The 19,673-nt window shown below is 42.6% G+C and overlaps 1 protein-coding gene across 1 annotated transcript in view; it reads left to right on the top strand.

Annotated features, from left to right (window-relative positions):
* Positions 1-19,673, top strand: part of LOC115473204 (collagen alpha-1(XXVII) chain B-like) — a 252,306-nt gene that overhangs the window by 214,197 nt on the left and 18,436 nt on the right. Inside the window, exons 52-56 of the mRNA XM_030207971.1 lie at positions 1,911-1,964; positions 6,844-6,879; positions 9,294-9,311; positions 9,583-9,618; positions 18,998-19,024. Of these exons, the coding sequence (XP_030063831.1) occupies positions 1,911-1,964; positions 6,844-6,879; positions 9,294-9,311; positions 9,583-9,618; positions 18,998-19,024 (171 nt within the window). The remainder of the gene's footprint in view (positions 1-1,910; positions 1,965-6,843; positions 6,880-9,293; positions 9,312-9,582; positions 9,619-18,997; positions 19,025-19,673) is intronic.

The following is a 19,673-nucleotide window of genomic DNA, read 5'->3' as shown; positions in this document are numbered from 1 at the left end:
TTTAGTTTAAGAACATGAGTTGAGAGAGGGATATGCCCAATTGAGTAGAGGAGGGCTTCGGGATCCTTCTAGAGTGGGGAAGTTAATTTATAGGCTTTTCAGCAGTATGTAAATAAGAAATAAAAGCGCAATATCAGAAGCTCTTTGTTTCACAGGGGTGCAGAAAGCTCTCTGCTGGAGAAGCATGCACTGGAGGGCCAAAATTTCGATTAGAACTCGGCAACAGTTGGAGTATTACCGTTCATTAGGAAAGATCCAGTGATTGAAGCAGCAGAGTTTTGGGAGGAAGATATGCAGCTACCAACACCATGTGTGATCGGGGAAATTTAAGAAGTGTGCTAACTGGGCTATTGGGTGTTTCAGTCAGTGTGGGAGAAAGACACCATTTTGCCAGCAAATTCTGTGTATGTTATAGTCGGCCGATGAGCCTAGATTTGGCTTACGTGAAGAGCTAGGATCTGGGGTGATCACTCTATGATTCGGCCATAGCAATCTGGCTCCCGCTGTGGTCTTGCCACTGATTTTACTTTGCAGTGAGTGTGTCGAATGAGGGGCTTTAGTGTGCGGGCACACTCTCAATAGGGGCCGCTTAGGTCTGCATAAAGTGGCAGAAGGCTCACATAAAAGGGAAAAAATACATAAAAGGAAATAAATACCTGGGCTAGCAGAGCCTCCCTTCCTCCAGCGATGTTTGCACCGTGCTGCCTGCCTTGCTCCTCACCCCCTGGCATAAAAACCAAGAAGGGGGGGGGGAGTAGGGCAGGCACGTAGCAGGGAACATTGCTGGAGGAAGGCCCTGGTACTATGAGAACACACCCCCACCATGCCTACCTGCTGCACCAAGGCTCTGCAGCACCCCTGCAGCCCAGTTTCTGTACTAGACCTCCTGGCAGGATGACTTACACCACATGCAGCACCAACTCCTAGGTAATGTGACGTTGGACCCTGGCTTGCATCTGATTGGGCCCGAACTTCCGGTCCCAGCTCTGCTGGTTTTGAGACCAGAAGTTTGGGTCTAATCAACTGCAAGCCACATCTGATGGGGAGAAGCAGAGGTAAGGAAAAATACTTTTTAAAAACAAAATACTTTCTTATCTTGTATTTCGTTACTAAGCACAAAAGCACAGAGCGCTGCGTGCGTCTGGTAGTGCTATACAAATGCTAATAATAATAATAGTTACAAAGAAAAAGTATTGGGAAAAAAATGTAACTCGTTACAAGTAAAAGTACTGACAATTGTACTTAAGTACTGTAATGAAATACAAGTACTTCGTTACTACCCATCTCTGCAAAGGGAGAGAGTGGATGAATATAACAAGAAGGCAGCCCAGAGTAGAAGACCTGATGGGTAATGACAAGTGAATTCAAAAAGAAATTGGGAGCCAATGTTTTTCAACCAAGAGGGGGAGTGACATGATCATAGTTTTTGGCTCCAAAGAACAAGTTGGCTTAAGTATTGTGAATTAGTTGTAGTCTTCTGATGTGGGAGAGTTTCAAACCCTGAAATAGTAAATTACAGTAATCTAAGCACAGTAGCACCAAGGAATGGAGAAGAAGACATACAGGCTCATTTTCAAAGCACTTAGCCTCCCAAAGTTCCATAGAAACCTATGGAACTTAGCCTCCCAAAGTGCTTTGAAAATATGCCTCATAAGGTACCATGATCCAAAAGTGAGCAGATGTTATGCAACTGTCTTAGTACAACGGATTTCTTCACAAGATTAGAAATGTGTAAATCCAAAGTTAGATATCTATCTACAGTGAATATCTGGCTCATTATTACCAAATCACTAGCAGAAGAAAAAATACATTTTTCCTAAATGGCATTGTAACACCAAACTTTGGATATCCTTATTTTTCTCTTCCCTCACTTCTCTGGTTATTGTAACAGAATTAACTTTTTCTTTTAGGGTAAAGAGGGCATCATTGGACCAGTTGGAATTATGGGTCCTACTGGAAATCTTGTAAGTTTTCCTTTAGTTTTTATTACTTGTATTTAAATCAGAATAACTTTTGTGGATAAAATGTTTTTAAATACAGATATCGCATGGTGATTCAATTCAGTTAATTCAATTTCACTCTTATATACCACTAATATCCCCCTTTCGGGGTTCAGTGTAATTTACATCACAAGTGGGGCATAGGTTGGATACATTGTTATAGGCAGAACATCGGTTTAGTACAATTTTACAGTTTTACAATCTTGTTGGTTCAATAAAATCTTATATAACACTAGAGAGTGTGGGAGTAGTGGAAGTGATTCTTTTGATGGTTCTGTAGCTAGTCAGGGAATATATAGAAGTAGTGGTTGTTGTGTGGTGGTCTTTGGAAAGAGATGTAGTGGATAACCCATATTGCCTGCTAATCTTTGTGGTTGATGTTTGAGATTGATGAAAATTTTGAATAAGAAATTCTCATGATCTGAGGGCTTAGAACAGCCCAAAGTTTCTCTGAATATGAACCACTTTTCTTTTGGTTTTCAGGAACCTAAGCACTTAGATTAGCTTGCACTGCATTTGGCTAACGTCATGATGATGGGGGGAAGAAGAAGAGACCATAGAGCTCTCTCTACTATTTTGAGACGCCTTTAGACGCAGAATGTTGGCCACCATACAGTCCAGCTGTAACAAAATAAACTCCTTATTTTATACAAGTATTTGGCATTTAGATCTTTATATATCACAGTAGTCTTCATTGCAAGACCCATGGGCTAGTAGAGACGTTAACCGACACTAGTTGTGGTCCTGTGACTCTTTCCCCAGTACACAGTCTTCCCACCTACTTTTTCCTCAGACTTCCTGCTGGCATACTGCCATAACAATTATTCTGTTTAATATCTGTACCATGCAGCTCTCAGTGAGTTTGAGCTATGTGCTGTTCAAAGTCCTACTCTGTTCTCACAAGACTGACGTGCAGATAATAAAAAATCCCACGCTGTTCCAAACAGTGCTCTAAAATTAGCACTGGAATAGAGTGGGGCAAGAACCGACCCCCCGCCCCCCCTCCGGTGGAAGATGTCCTGACCCCCCCTCCCCCGACAGAAGAGAGGGCTGGACCTCCAGCCCTCCCTTGGTGGTCTAGCACTCCCCCTTACCTTGACCTGCCCCCCAAATCCCCCGTACCTTCAAATGAGAAGGCAATAGCACTCCCTCCTCCTTCCAGCACCGTCTCCAAAATGTTGACACCCTACTCAGTGCATTCTGGGAGTTTCTCCCATATATGGTAGGGAAGCCCCACCCAGCACATCCCAGGATGCACTGGGCATGGTGCCGCCATTTTGGAGGTGGCGCTAGAAGGAGGAGGGAGTGCTTCTTCTTCCTCCATCATTTGAAGGTACAGAGGGGTTCAGGGCAGCTAGACCATTGGGGGTGGGGGCAGGAGGTCCATTGGGGGTGGGGTATCTGGGGGGGTCCACTGGACCGCCAGGACAGTGGCAGCCTGGGCTGCCCTAGCATGGACAGGGGGAGGAAGAGAGCCTTAACCCTAACACCAGCTCCGAGCTGGCATAGAGTTAAGGCACTATTCCACCCTTACAATCAGATTGCAGTGCTCTGATCATACGGGTGGAATACCGCAGAGGGTCATTTAAATATAATTTAAATGAACTCTGTAGTATTCCCTGGCGTGCTGCTTACAGCAGACTCCTCCAGTCATCCTGTGTTGGTAAATGCAGGCACTAGTCCGGTGCTAGTGGCATTTGATCATCAGGTCCTGAGAGAGCACCAAGCAGTTCAAACTTACTGCAAACTAGGGCCAAGATGCAGTAAAAAAATCGTTAAAGCCCTTCCCTTACCGATTCCCTTAGCGAATCGATAAGGAACGGGCATGCATCAAGGAAAAGGAATGCAAATGAGCTGCTCATTGTAGCTCACTTGCATTCTCTATTCCATCATTAAACAGTCGGCCGGTCGAGCATGCGCAGAGCAGCCAAGCGTTATGCTGGCTGCTCTGCGCCTGCCAAGGACGTCCTTTATGGACGTCCCTGACGAGCCGTTGGCTTTCTTTTTTTTCCCCTTCTGCCGCCCCCCCCCCCCCCGAGGTCGCAGTCTCCGTCTCTACTCCCCCTCCCCCTGCATTGAAATCACAGCTTCCCGCAGCCACGCCCCCCTCCGCCCCCCCTGAGGTAGAGGTCTTCTTCGCCGCCACTCCCCCCCACCTGCCCCTCTCTGTCCACCACCGGGCAGGGCCCTCACAGCGCCTCTCACCTCCGTGTGAAGGTGCTGCAGCAGGCAACAGCAGATTGCTTCCCTTCAGGCTTCCCTCCTTCCCTCCCTGTGTCCCGCCCTCGCATAACTTATGTCAGACGAGGGCGGGCCAGGGAGGGAAGGAGGGAGGCCCGAAGGGAAGCGATTGCTGTTGCCTGCTGCAGCGCCTTCACAGGTGAGGGGCGTTGTGACGGCCCGGCCCGGTGGCAGATGGAGGGGGGGGCGGGTGGAGGGGGAGGGAAGCGACGACGACCTCGACCTCAGAGGGGGTGGGGCCCCGGGGCGCAGAGAATAGCGGGGAGGAAGGGAAAAAAAAAAGAAAGCCAAGTGCTTATCAGGGACGTCCTTGAAGGACATCCATGTTAGGCACTTTAAAAGGACGTCCCTGACGAGCACTTAGCTTTTATTTTTCCCTTCCCTCTTGCTCTTCTGAGCACTTGTTGGACATTTTTTTTTCCTTTCTGATTCCCTCACAGCAGCCCCAACGAGAGGTGCAGACCTCCCGTTAGGTTTGTCCACGGTAAGGGGTTCGTAAAACGGTAGTGCATCTCATTATAATAGTTTGCAATGGCAGTGCAACTCGCACAACTCTGCACAATGTAATCCATAACCAAGTTGTAACAAATGTATTTCTATTATTCATATCCTATTGTAAGCCACACTGAGCCCGCAAAAAGGTGGGAAAATGTGGGATACAAATGCAATAAATAAATAAATAAATTAATTATAATAGTTTGCATTCCGTTTTCGTTAGCTGCTGTCGTGACAGGAAAATGCCCTTTTGTGCATGTCCTGGTTTACTACTTGTACGTTAAACTGGCTAGAACCAGTTTAAAACCCACGTTAATGGCTCGGTTTTTTTTAGTGCATCTACCCCTAGGTGCTGAAAGAAAAAGAGACCACAAACAAGCCTCCAGAGAAAGTATAGGGGGAGATTAAAAACTGGAGGGGGTGGGGTGGAGACAGGATGGTAGAGGTTGACAGCGTGTCTGCTGCTTTTTTCTGGTATGGTCTTGGCTCTTACAGTGAAGTTTTCTTTTTGTTTGTTTGTTTTTTGTCAAACTGGCCCCTGCTTGAAAAGTAGTAAAGATCTCTGGGATATCACTTAAAACAAGGTTGTAATTTTAAGCAGGTTCTACAATCTGCTTCCACTTGTTAACTAAAATGTTTCTTGAGTTTTAGTATAAAGAAGTCTTACTAATCTAAGATTTTTTTTGAAGGGGTTACTGAACACGTGGATAAGGGTGAAGCCAGCTGATAACAATCTAGGAATTCAGCAAAGTCTTTTATGAGGGACTTCTAAGAAAATTGTAAAAAAAAAGAAAAAAATCATGTGATAGGAAGCAATGTTTTATTACAGATTGGTAACTGATTAAATAATAACAAACTAAATAGGATGGACTGGTAGTTTCACAGTAGAGAAAGGTAAATAGTAAAGTGGCCTAGGGTAGGGATTTGTACTGGGACCAGTGCTATTCCCTTTTCTTTGCTCTCCTCCAGTGGAATCAGTGTGTGTGGGGGGGGGGGGGGGGGGGGGGGGAGACTGCATCTGATCCAACAAACCTGCAGAAAATTGCACAAGTTCATTGATTCTCTTCAACAAGCTGTTTTGAAAAAAAAAACATTTGAAGCAAACATTTTTGCAAATTGGGAATGTGCTTTGGATTTCTTCTGGATGTATCTAATCTGAAGCAGATTCCCTGAAATTGGCAAACTCACTTCAGCTTTCAGTGGATCCACTTCAGGAGGGCAATATTCAGCTGACTCCATATATATTTATATGGATAAGCTATCTGTATAAAGTTATATGTGTATATTCAGCTGACCAATGTAAGCAATTAAGTTAGTTGAATGTGCTTCTAACATTATGCAGATAACTTATTCATATAAAGTGTTTATATGTTTCCATCACCTTTCTGACCTCATTTGCAACTCTCTTTAACTAGTCCCTTATTTTCTTACTCCTGTTACCCTATCTTATATCTATCTATATGTTCCATCTTTGCTTACACCCTATGCTGTCTATTAAAATGTTTTATCGCGTATTGTGCTGTCATTGTAATGTATCATATTATGCCATACTTTGTATTGTTGTTTGAATATTTTTACTGCTGTAATTGTCTGTTGCTTATGTTTGACTTATATTCTTGCTGTACACCACCTTGAATGAATTCCTTCAAAAAGGCGGTAAAAAAATCCCAATAATTAAGTAAGTAAATAAAGCTTATCTGCTGTTCCTGCGGCCAGACCAAGACATGCAAGTTCTACGCGTAACAGATGAATTTCATCTCTTGAGCATTTATTTATAAACCTTTATATACCCTCTTCAAGACAACAGCCATTCAAGATGGTGTACAAATTTTGGAAAGAAATAAAATAAACAAAATATTTCTAAACTGTCACAACATAAAAGCACCCAAGCCTCAATCTGTTTTGTTTTGCTTTTTTTTTTGCCTCTGAATTCCATTTAGCATGTCCTAGAGGCTACCCACGAACTTCTACTGAGAGCTAGGGGCTTGTCTAGATTCCTTTGTATTTATGGATTATTTTAAGGAATGATGTGATGCTAAAAGTTTGGTATTGGATCTAATTAAAACTTTAAAAAGTTACAGACCACTAATTATATCATATTTTGCAGGGCCCAAAAGGCAATAAAGGAAGCTGTGGAGACATGGTAAGCTAGCTCTCAGTTACTTGTTCTGCACCATCTTCTGTTCCCCATCCTTTCAGTTTTTTTTTTTGCTGTGTTTGTAAGAGACTCATGGTATTAGGTTAAAGGTGATGTAAGTAGACTCAGGGACTGGTTATAGAAGCATGATGGAGGTAAAGGCCAAATGGCCCATCCACAACATCCTCCTCTCCCCAAGCGATCCCATATGTTTGTACCACACGTTCTTTAATTCAGATTCAGTCCTAGCCTCCACCACCTCCACTAGGAGGCTATTCTATCATCCACTACCCGTTTCAGAAAAAAGTATTTCCGTAGATTACTCCTGAGCCTATAACCTCTTAACTTCATCTTATGCCCTCTCATTCTGGAGTTTTCCTTCATTTGAAAAAACTCAATTCCTGTGCATTAATGTCACAGAGATATTTAAACATCTCTATCATATCCCCTCTCTCCTGCCTTTCTTCCAGACCATACATATTGAGTTCTATAAGTCTGTCCCCATATACTTTATGGCAGAGACCACTAACCAATTTTGTAGCCACCCTCTGGACCGACTCTATTCTGTTTATATCTTTTTGAAGGTGTGGTCTCTAGAATTGCAAACAGTATTCTAAATGGGGCTCATCAGAGATTTATACAAGGGCACTATCACCTCTTTTTTTCCTTCTGGCCATTCCTCTCCCTGTGTACCCGAGCATCCTTCTGGCTTTTCAAAGGGTATGTTTCCACAGAGCCATTGAGCAACTATGATAGCCAGCTGTATTTGATGGCTATAATCTAAGCTATGTTGTTGTGGGAGCATCTGTTTGAAAATTCTGTCCTTCCCAACCCCCCCCCCCCCCCACCCTCCAATGGTACAAAGAACTACCCCACCACTACCCTCAATGCCAATTTGTAATCTTGCCTCTATCTCGGTCATCTCATCCTCCCAGGTAATTGGCCCCAAGGGCCAGATTCCCTAACCCAGTTCCCAGTAGTACAGTATTGCCACCCTCACTCAATGTCACTTCCCAATCCCTGATGAGTTAAATCCTACATCCCTTCCCCCAGCAGATCTTCTGTGCATCTCAATTCCCAACTCACCCTCCAACCATATCCTGAGTAGCTCTGGTTACCCTTTCCCCTGCCATTCCTCCAGAATTTGTTATGACCAAGACGGACTCTTGTATTCCTTCGTCTTGTGAAAAGGGGATCCTCCATTTGGCACCACTGCTTGTTGTTGAGTGGTGCTTCAACTCTGCATAAATGCTGGGAAGCGCCATTCAGTAGTGAATCCTGACTATAAGGATCTTGCACCCATCCTACCAGTGAAGACAGGGCTCTTCTGGAGGAGTGATCTTCTTAGGTCAGTGGCATAGCTAGGATTGAATGGGCCTTGGGAGCAAAAATTAAGATGGGCCCCTATAACAGTCTGTCTCCCAAGTGGGGGACCAGATGGAGGGGTGAGGAGACCAGAGACCAGTAATAGACATATGGAGGCAAAAATGAACAGGAAATCTCAAGAAGACAGTCTCTGTATGTACAGCAAAACTAAAGAAATAGAAACTAAAATGCAAGATATCAGAGATGACTTTTTACTTTTTGAGCATTTTATTTTTCCATTTGCTTTGATCACAGTGTCTTTTTCTGCTTTTCTCTGTTTTTTCCTAACTCTAATTTCTGGTCTTCTGTCTATTTGACATTTCTTCTCGCACTATGTCCAACATACATCTCCCCTCTGCACCTCAATCCATCCTATCCATCATCTCCTCTCTGTGTCTCTGTCCCTATTACACCCCTCTCTTTTCTCTGCTCTCCCCCCTACCATTTCTCCAACATCTCTCTCTCTCTCTCTCTCTCCCCCCCCCCTTCCCCAGTCCAGTTTCTTTCTTACTTCCACTCCTCCCTCAGGTCCACTATCTCTTTCCCTCCATCCCTATCTGGCCTCTCCTCCCTCAGCTCCCTTCCTCCCCCTGCAGATCTGGGATCACTCCATCCCCGTCTTCCTGCAGGTTCAGTATCTCTCACTCCCTCCCCTACCTGTGGGTGTGGGATATCTCCCTTTCTTTAGTCTTGGATTCTCCTATACAGGATTCAGAGAAGTGACTACAACTGGCAGCCCCCTGTGCCTCAGGCAACAGATTTTCAGAGATTTTACCATCAGGATATCTACAGCAGGCTAGGTTGAAACAGGAGATTTACTGATTTAACTCTCAGTGCAAGGGTGTAGGGTCATTAGGGCCCAACAGTGCATTGCCCCACTGCATCTCTCCCTCCCCTCGTGTCCTGCATCTTTCTCTCCCTCTCTCCCTGCAGGTTCAGCATCTTCTCCCCCCTCCGCAATAAGTCCAACATCTCTCCCTCCCCTAAACACGATAACATGCATTAGTGTCTGCTTCGGACAGTCTGACTAATCACTTCATTTCTTTTTTCCGTAGGGCTTACAAGGTCCAAAGGTAAGCAAGTGGAAATATCAGCATAATATGCATACTGCATACCAGGTAACGTAACTAAAAAGACAAGGAGAGGCTTGGAAATTGTACTTAGTAATTTAGATAAGTTGTATGAGGTCACTGTGTCGAAAATGACATGTCAAAAATGACATGATATGCAGAGGTAAAAAGTGATTGGGAGGGAGAGATGATAAAGATGAAACAAACTTCCCAGAAAAAAAGTTTTAATTTGTTATTGATGATTTTACCAATTATAATTGCCTGTTGTCCATAGGGTCTCCCCGGTCTGCCTGGACAACCTGGAATTCCGGTATGTATGAGCTGAAAGGGCTGCAGAGCTGTTGTCCAACCATGACCTTCACTCTACTGTAGTGTACATGAGTGTACTCAGTCTTGTATCCTGATTAGAACAGGCTCCTAATTGATTCTGCCTATAGTAAGACATTAGAAAACAACAGATAAAGACCAAACTGTCCCATCCAGTCTGCCCAGTTATTTTGGTCTATGCTGCTAACGATATATGCTGACTGCAGACATGTGGGCAAATGTGTTCACTTTTAGAAAAGGCTGTCTATCAGCAGAGCATGCTGGAATTGAACAGGTCCCAATCTGGATGTTTGCATTCTGATCTGTAGGTTCTATGTCACATATTTCAAAAGACACAAATTTTCCTTTGAAAATTGACTTAAAGAAAGGTACACACACATATTTGCACCTGCTCTTTGTATGGATACTGTGCTCATTTACACTTATGTACCAGGGGCGTAGCTACGTGGGGCCACAGGGGCATGGGCCCCCGTAGATTTGGCCCTGCCCCCCCCCAGCCGCCAACCCCTTCAAACCCCCCCCCCCCCCCCACCACCGCCATCGGGTACCTTTGCTGGTGGGGGTCCCCACCCCGCCAGCCGAAGTCCTCTTCTCCAGCGCGGCCGCATTGCTGATCTGCAAGGGCAGGCTTCTGTTTCTGTGAGTCTGACGTCCTGCACGTACGACTCACAGAAACAGAAGCCTGCCCTTGCAGATCAGCAACATGGCCGTGCCGGAGAAGAGGACTTCAGCTGGCGGGGGTTGGGGACCTCTGCCAGCAAAGGTACCCGGCGGCGGGGGAGGGTTGGCGGTGGCGGGAAGAGGGGATCGAAAGGGTTGGCACTGGGAGGGGTCAAAGTTGGTGGTGGCGGTGGGGAGGTCAAAAATGGCAGGGGGGGTCGGCGGCGCCAGGGGGGGCTAAAATGTGCACCCTCACCTCGACTCTGGACCCCCTTCCCGCCGAAGTCTGGCTACGCTCCTGTTATGTACATACTTATGGAAATACAGAGTAAGCACATAAGCATCCTCTGTGCCTGAACCTCAGGAGTGCCTCATGATATGTATATCTGGTCATACCCGTACCCTATATTTAAGTATCATCTGCATGCTTAAATTTCTAGAACATTAGCACTTATGGGGGTGGGGGTGAATGTTTACTTGCGTTTGTAAGAGCTAGGTGTTCACAGGGAAGGAGCATGGGCGGGGCCAACATTTACACGCATGGGGCCGGATTCAGTAAATGACACCAAAAAATAGGCGCCGGGAATATAAGAATAATCATACTGGGTCAGACTGATGGTCCATCTAGCCGAGTATCCTGCTTCCAGCAGTGGCTAATCCAGGTCACAAGTACCCGGCAGAAACCCAATTAGTAGCAACATTCCGGAATCCTAAACAGTAGCAATCCCAGGACAAGCAGGAGCTTCCCCATGTGTGTCTGAATAACAGACTATGGACTTTTCCTCCAGGAACTTGTCCATACCTTTTTTAAACTCAGATACACTAACCACTGTTACCACATCCTCTGGCAACGAGTTCCAGAGCCTAACTATTCACTTAGTGTAAAAATCATCACTCAGCGCATTATATTGGGCATGTAGCCCAATTTAATTCACATAACTTAATTGAATAATGAACCAATCAGCGCTGATAATTGGCCCTAATTAGAATTTACATGAATATCATATTCTATAACAATCTATGCATAAATCTTAATGCGTGTAACTATTTGGGGGCATGGCTAGGGGCATTCTGGGGCATTCCTAAATTATATGCAGGTATATATAGATTTGCGCCTATGTGTAGGTGTCTACAACTAGGCCTGCTCATAGCAGGCCTAATTGCAGGTGCCTACAGTTTGTTGCAGTTATGCACTAGGCGCAATTCTATAAAGGATGCATACCCCTTATAGAAACGCGCTAAGCGCATTAAAGTTTCAGTGCCAATATTTAGGTGCTACTTATAAAATTTGGCCCTTAGTGCTTAGTGCTGCATTTAGGCTCCTAAATTCTGTTGTCCAGTCTTACAATTCAACTATATTGGATATTAGTGGCTACCAATCAAAGAACATGTCATTTTCAAAATTTGCATGACTATTCATAAAATTATTTACGGCGAGGCACCGGGATACATGACAGACCTCATCGACCTGCCAACCAGAAACACCACAAAATCTGCACAATCATACCTAAACCTCCACTACCCAAGCAGCAAAGGACTCAAATACAAATCCACCTATGCATCCAGCTTTTTGTACCTAAGTGCACAACTATGGAGCACATTGCCAAAAGCAGTAAAAACTACGCCCGACCACCTAAATTTTCGGAAAGCACTAAAGACAGACCTGTTCAGAAGAGCATACCCCACTGACCCAACATAAAAATACCTGGTCACTTGTGACACAATGTAACCAAAGACCGCAACGGACATTACCTGACTCTTCTTCCCCCTTTCCCTCTCTGTTCCCCCCAACTGTACCTACCATACATGTACCTCATTCTACTACAATATCACTTTGTATTCATTCATACCATGTATTTGTTCAGACCGGAATCGGCTAACACCGTTAACGGTTATATGTAAGCCACATTGAGCCTGCAAAAAGATGGGAAAATGTGGGATACAAATGTAACAAATAAATAAAATAAATAAAAATAAATATACACAGAATTGTACACACATATGTGGTGGGTGATTTTTTATTTTTTATTTTTAAACCCATCTGCATTAAACTCTGTTTTATGGGCAGAAATACCTTTGAAAATTGGCCACCATGATTTATGTATTGTAAGCCACTTTGAGCCTGCAAAGAGGTGGGATACAAATGCAACAAATAAATAAATAAAATTATTTATTTCACCTTACAACCAGAAAATACTAAAGCGGTTTACAATCCAGCGATTACATCAGACATAAAAGACACCACCAAGACATGACGCAATAGGACAGGAAATGGCAGTTGCACAACAAATACAGCACCAAAAGACAAAAAAAAGAAAAACCCAGTGACACAATAGGGAAAACAGCTCCACCAGAACTACTCAATCAAAATCTAATATGCTAAAAAAAATGCTGAAAAAGTCCTGTTTTCAAGAGCTTCTTAAACTGAGGAACCGATGACTCAGTTATCCAATGCAAAAGTAAAGTATTCCACAACTTTGGAATAACTATAGACAATGTAGTCCTCCTTGAAGAATATAACCAGATTCTAAAACAAGACAGAACATCCAAGTAATTTGCCTGTGAGGACCGCAACTGATGCGAGGGATGATAGGGTACCAGCAAGGAATGAAAGTAACTAGGAATCCTAGTAAAATAAGCCTGGTGAGCTAAAGACTAAATTTTTATACCTAATTCAAGCCACAACTGGCAGCCAGTGCTGATCCCTCAACAGACATGTCACTGAGTCTCTAGACCTCGCATTGTTCAATAACGTAATGGCTATATTATCAACCAATTGCAAATGCTGTAATTGGTATGGCGGGCAACCCTGGGTATCTCAGGTGTCTTCTGAAGCAACTGAATTATTTCTTTAGCTGATTCAATAGAAATCAAACAAAATAAAACATGGAAAAGAAAATAAGATGATACCTTTTTTACTGGACATAACTTAATACATTTCTTGATTAGCTTTCGAAGGTTGCCCTTCTTCGTCAGATCGGAATTGAGCAAATGTGCTAGCTGACAGTGTATATAAGTGAAAACATTCAAGCATTACTATGACAGTCTGACAGGGTGGGAGGGTGGGGGTGGGTAGGAGGTATGCATGGGGACATCAAAGCATATCATTGATATTCTAACAGGATGGGTGTGGATAGGTGAGGGGAGGGGTGATCAACAGAGAATTACAGCTTTATGGTTTATAATGGGCTAGGAAACCCAGATCCTAAGAAAGCTAATCAAGAAATGTATTAAGTTATGTCCAATAAAAAAGGTATCATCTTATTTTCTTTTCCATGTTTTATTTTGTTTGATTTCTATTGATAACCTTAAGAGTGGACTAACACAGCTACCACACTCCTCTACTTTAGCTGATTCAGAATGCAGTTACATGGAAGCCATTGTATGATGTAGAAGTGAGTCCTGTTAAAATGGCAGGAACTCTACTTCCATGAGAAAACCAATCAAAGCTTTTCAGCTTGGAGAAGAGACGGCTGAGGGGAGACATGATAGAGGTATATAAAATAATGAGTGGAGTGGAACAAGTGGATGTGAAGCGTCTGTTCACGCTTTCCAAAAATACTAGGACTAGGGGGCATGCGATGAAACTACAGTGTAGTAAATTTAAAACAAATCGGAGAAAATTTTTTCTTCACCCAACGCGTAATTAAACTCTGGAATTCGTTGCCGGAGAACGTGGTGAAGGCGGTTAGCTTGGCAGAGTTTAAAAGGGGATTAGATGGTTTCCTAAAGGACAAGTCCATAAACCGCTACTAAATGGACTTGGGAAAAATCCACAATTCCAGGAATAACATGTATAGAATGTTTGTACGTTTGGGAAGCTCACCAGGTGCCCTTGGCCTGGATTGGCCGCTGTTGTGGACAGGATGCTGGGCTCGATGGACCCTTGGTCTTTTCCCAGTGTGGCATTACTTAAGTACTTATTTACTAAAGAATTGGACCTCTATTTATATCCTCTGTACTAATGAGGCAGAAGCAAAGTATGCAAGTGATTTTAGCACTTTATAGCTGTTGATTTTTAAAGGGAAACAACATGGGTGGGTTCTTTTTGAAAACTGGCTGCAATGTAGTATTATTAGAAATTGGCTCATGCCTTTTCAGTTGTAGTGCAAGGCAAATTACAATTAGGTACAGTAGGTATCCCCTGTCCCCTGAGGGCTCATAATCTGATATAAGCCACACTGAGCCCGCAAAAAGGTGGGAAAATGTGGGATACAAATGCAATAAATAAATAAAAAATAAAAATAAATAAATATAAAGAGGTTAAAATGCCTGATTACATTACAAACAGCATAGACTATTCCAAATGTCCACATCTGAGAGGTGTTTTCAAAGGGATTCTTAGAAGATAAACAGGACCCTTTGAAAGTTGCCTTTCACCCTCTGTGGAGAAAATGACCCATGCAGCACGCAGCGCAAGTAGTCTCTCCATGCATCACATTAATAGATAACAAACTAGGCAGTAATATTTACATGCCCATTGTGCCTGTAAATTTGTAGAATACCGCCATATAAGCATGTAGGTGCACACTTATGGGATATGCCAGTATGCTGCCTAAGCACTGTTCTGTAAATTGGCCACTGTCTTGCATGGCATGTGTTGCAAGAGGGAGAATATACATGGGTGAAGCTTGGAAGGATATAGGTGAGGCTTCCACTTATGCACATAACTTACATGGTACCGTAAGTTATGTACTTCCCTGCCACAGTTAGGTTCCAGCACATATTCCAGCCCTATGGCTGGTGTAAGTGTGGGTGCTTGAATGTTGGGCGCATTGATACTGGATTATGCTGTTGTTCTATAATGGTGATTAGGTGCATAGGTACCATTGTTGAATGTACTTCTGCCGCCTGCCCTTGGAGCACCTAAATAGAGATGCCCAGTTATGGAATTGCCACCCATATGTTGTTGGTGCATGTTGTCAAGTCTACATTGACTCATGGTGACCCTATAGATCAGTGATGGGCAACCTTTTGAGCTTGGTGTGTCAAAATTCGCCAAAAAACCGAGCATAACTCGGGTGGTGTGTCACTTCGAGAAAAAAACCATAATTTCGCGATATTTATAGTTTAAATAACAAAAATGTATAATTGTAATATAAAACTGTATTTAATAAACCAAAAACTAATTATTTAACTTACCTACTTAGTGACTTCTTTGTTCATCTGTCAGTCGGTTTCTTTTGTTGGTCTTGATATTATTTAACTTGTGTGGGGTGCCATGAACTAAGATAAGTGAGGGGGAGGAGGAATTCTTTAACTAATCTGCCTATTAGTGACTTTTTTGTTGCTGAATTTCATTGGCTAAATCTTCAATTGAAGGTTGGTATTTTGTACACTTCAAGCCCAAGCAAGCGCTACTAACTTCATCTGTCAATCTGTTTCTTTTGTTGGTTTTGATATTATTTAACGCTGAGAATAAGGTTTCACAAAAGTACGTAGAGGGAAAAATTGTGAGTAAAGCCATTGCTATATTTTTCAGGGTGCTAAAAGTGTCTGGTAATCGGATCCAGGCACTCCAAATTTCCTGGTAACTCAGATATTCTCTTAATAATTGCATCTTTATTCTGCATATCGTGAAATAGAACTGGTGCACATCTTAGGAGAGTTTCTTTAATAAATTCTCCCTCACTGAGTGCTTTTCCATGCTGAGCTATGGAGTGAGCAATGCTCAAACTTGCAGATGTTAAATTTGTAGAACCTTTTACAAATTTAAGGATGGACTTAGATTGGCTCTTATAAAAGTGTAGCTGCCTGGAAATGTATTCCTTCCGTTCATCCTCACTTTTTTTCAAGAGCTGGGAATGATTAGTTTCAAAATGTCTATTTATATTCCACGTTCTGCTTACTACCGTTTCAGTACATAGAACGCAAAATGATTTGCCATTTTTTTCTATAATGCCATACATCTCGGTCCATGTCTCTTGAAAGGGTCGGCTACTGCTACTACCACTTCCTTTACTTAACCTTGGTTTTTTATTTTTTGAGTTCTCCATCAGGGGGGCAGAGACAGAAGATAGAATTATAGATAGCCTGTTAGCCCTAACTAGCCTAACTGACCACCTTATGTAAATTAAGATGGCTGCCGCTATTTCTAATGGCGGGAAACGGCACCCATAGCACATGCCCTCGCCTCTCCCAGCCTCCCCCTCACCTATCTCAGTAATGGTGGTCAATTACAAATCCACGACACCCCAGAACAGTAGATTGGATGATGGTTGCTGGTAATGGTGATCACAGGGCCCTCAGAGATGCGTCCCCCACGGCATTCCGCTGCCCTCTGCTCCGCCGGCCGGAAGTGAGGAGCCGGGGCAGAGGGAGCAGCAGGGAGGGAGCCAATAGGAGCGCACACGGCACACCCCCAGCGGGTAAACATGCACCGGGTGATTTCGCCGGGGGGGGGAGGTCGCGCTGCACCGGGGGGGAGGGGGGCGCATCGGCGATCCGCCCCGGGTGTCAGCAAGGAACTCCGCTGCTTCTCTGTATGCGGCCACATGCGGCCGCGTGTCACTGAAAATGGCTACGCGTGTCAGTACTGACACGCGTGTCATAGGTTCGCCATCAGGGCTATAGATAGTTCTCCTGAGCTATCTGTGATCTTCAGTCAGGCATCTAATTCTTGATAGAGGAGCATCAGTAGCTGCTGTTATTGTATTGATCCATCACATTTCCAGTCTTCTTCTTTTGTGTTGACCTTCAACCTTGCCAAGCATGATGTCTTTAATGATCTTTCTCTTCACGTTATGTGTCCAAAGTATGAAAGTTGAAGTCAGTTGAGCTTCCAAGGAAAGCTTAGGTTTGATCTCCTCCAGTACTCTTCACCAGTATGATAATTCGAAGGCATTGATTTTCTTCCTGTCCAACTTCCACATATATATAATGTTGTTGAAAATACTATAGCTTGAACAAGTTAGCCATTGTGCCGAGAGTGCTACATCACAGGATTTCTTGATCCAAGCAGGTTGAAGTTGTCTACTATTTTTATTGCTTCTCCACCAGGAATTAAATTGATTTTACCAGTTGTCAGGATCTGTGTCTTCTTCATATTAGGGTACAGGCCCATTTTGAGACCATGTTCTTTGAACTTGATAAGCAGATGTTTCAGATCATCTTCACTTTCAGCCAGTAACATGATATCAGCAGAAGAGCAAAGACTGTTGATGAATCTTCCACAAATTTTCACACCTTGCGTTTCTTCATACAATCTTGTTCCTCTGATGATTTGTTCTGCATATAAATTGAACAGGTATGGTAAAAATATGCAGCTGATTTTAAGGAATTCTGCTTCTCCTTGTTCCGTTCAAACTGTATCTTCTTGATCAGTGTATACATGATATATCAGGTGTTCTTTTATACTCCATGCTTCTTAATGTGACTCAGATATTTTTTTTTCATGATATACACAGTCAGAGGCCTTGCTGTAGTTAATGAAACACATGTAGGTATCCTTTTGGTATTGTTTTTTTGGTTTCAATACATTTTTATTGGAAAATTATAAAACAATCATAGTAATCCACACAACAACAATAGCATTGTATACTCCCTTTCCCACCCCCTCCCCAAAGAAACCTGTCATTCCATCCCCCCTTTTGGTATTGTTTTGTCTTTTAATGGATCCATATCACATCTGCAATAGCATCTCTTGTTCCTCATCCTTTCCTGAACCTTGCATGCACTTCAGACAGTTCTTGTTCCAGATATGGTTGTAGTCTTCAGTAGAATCTTGCTGGCATGTGGGATCAGAGTGATTGTGCAATAATGTCCACAGTCAGTCCAATCACATTGCTTCAGTATTGGGTGTACTCCATTTGTGTTGCTGGAAGAAGGTTTTTGAAATAAGCAGATTGTTGGTATTGCAGAATTTTATCAAAAGTTCTCCAGGTCCATATCTGTTGCTGAGCCCATATTTTCTGGCTACTTGGCTGCCTTCTTCCCAGCTTTTGCATACCAGGTGCTCATGACTATCAGTATATCTTGTTTGCATGTTCTGTTGATTTCAGCTTGTGCTTGTTAATAGAACCAATCGACTTCATTCTCTTCTGCATGTTTTGTTGGCACATACTGTATAATTGATTAATAGCTGTGCTGATGGGTGTTTCTAGTAGATGAATAGAAACAAAGTGTTCACCGACTGCATTGCATCAAAAGGGACAGAATTTCTGATCAAACAGAACCGCTGACATTGCATCAAAGGGGACAGAATCTCTGATCAAACAGAACTGCTGGAGTGAAAGCTTATAAAAAAAAAAAAAACGGCATCAAACTTAGACATTTATAATGAAACCTAAACCATGGATAATCTTCACTATTTTGGCAGGTGCCATTTTTTTCTTTGAAACAAGTGATACCCACTTATCTCTTTTTCAGCAAAACTATTTTCACTGGCACTGCCTAGATTAACTATCCTGCTTTGATTTGCTAATTTGCATATATTGAAGACAAAGAATGAAAGCTATCAATGTGGGCTACAGCTAAGATGGGTTATTTTACGTTTAACCTGTGTTGTTAGTAACTAAATGTCACTGCATAAAATGGGACCTGTGCTAAAATAGTATGAGTTAGTGGAAAATAATCCATCGTAATGCTAGCACACATTGATAACTCCCCCCCCCCCCCCCTAAATTCTTTTACACACTGTCCACTTTTTGCTTCAGAAGCTCTGCATATTACAATTCATTTACATGTTGACTTCTGTCTTCTAGGGTTCTCCTGGAATTCCATTTTCATTTGTAAGTCAGTTTTTTATTTTATAAAATTGTGAGCACCCTATCGTATAGAAAGCAATACTGTATCCTGTAATATGTTGATAAAAGTGTATCATACCAAATATAACCTGCTTACTCTGTGGTTACTTTCACTCAACATTAATTAAATAATTAATCAGTTATTCCTCACTGAAAATACTGTTATTATAGCAACTCTTTTTATAACTTTTAATATTATAATTCCTAATTATTATGCAGGAAAATACTTTGGTATATTTACAGATTGCTATAACTCAGTTCAGATTACATCGTTGGTGTTATTCTTCAACTTAACTCATCTTAAACTTGACACTTCTTGTGTTTCAATGTCTTGTCATCTTTTCTTTAGTAAACCATAGAGCTTTTCAACAATATTTATAGCTTAGACACTCAAGAGTTGAATTATCCCAAAGCTGTGTAAGTGAAATAGCATCTTCATGAGTAAAGGGCTGTTCTAAATGAGATCTGGAACTGTGGTTCAAGTTTCATTGTTTTGATCAAATATCATTGAAATGAACAGGCTGTAAACATATTGTTGAGAAGTTCTATGGTTAATTTAAACAAGCTTCAGTAAAATAATAAATAAAACAGAAAACAAGACATTTAAACAAAAGAACTGTCAAGTTTTAAGAAT

Source organism: Microcaecilia unicolor, chromosome 6 (assembly GCF_901765095.1).
Source record: "Microcaecilia unicolor chromosome 6, aMicUni1.1, whole genome shotgun sequence".
NCBI lineage: Eukaryota > Metazoa > Chordata > Amphibia > Gymnophiona > Siphonopidae > Microcaecilia > Microcaecilia unicolor.
Note: the sequence above shows the minus strand (reverse complement) of the source record. Positions and strands in the feature narration are given on the sequence as shown.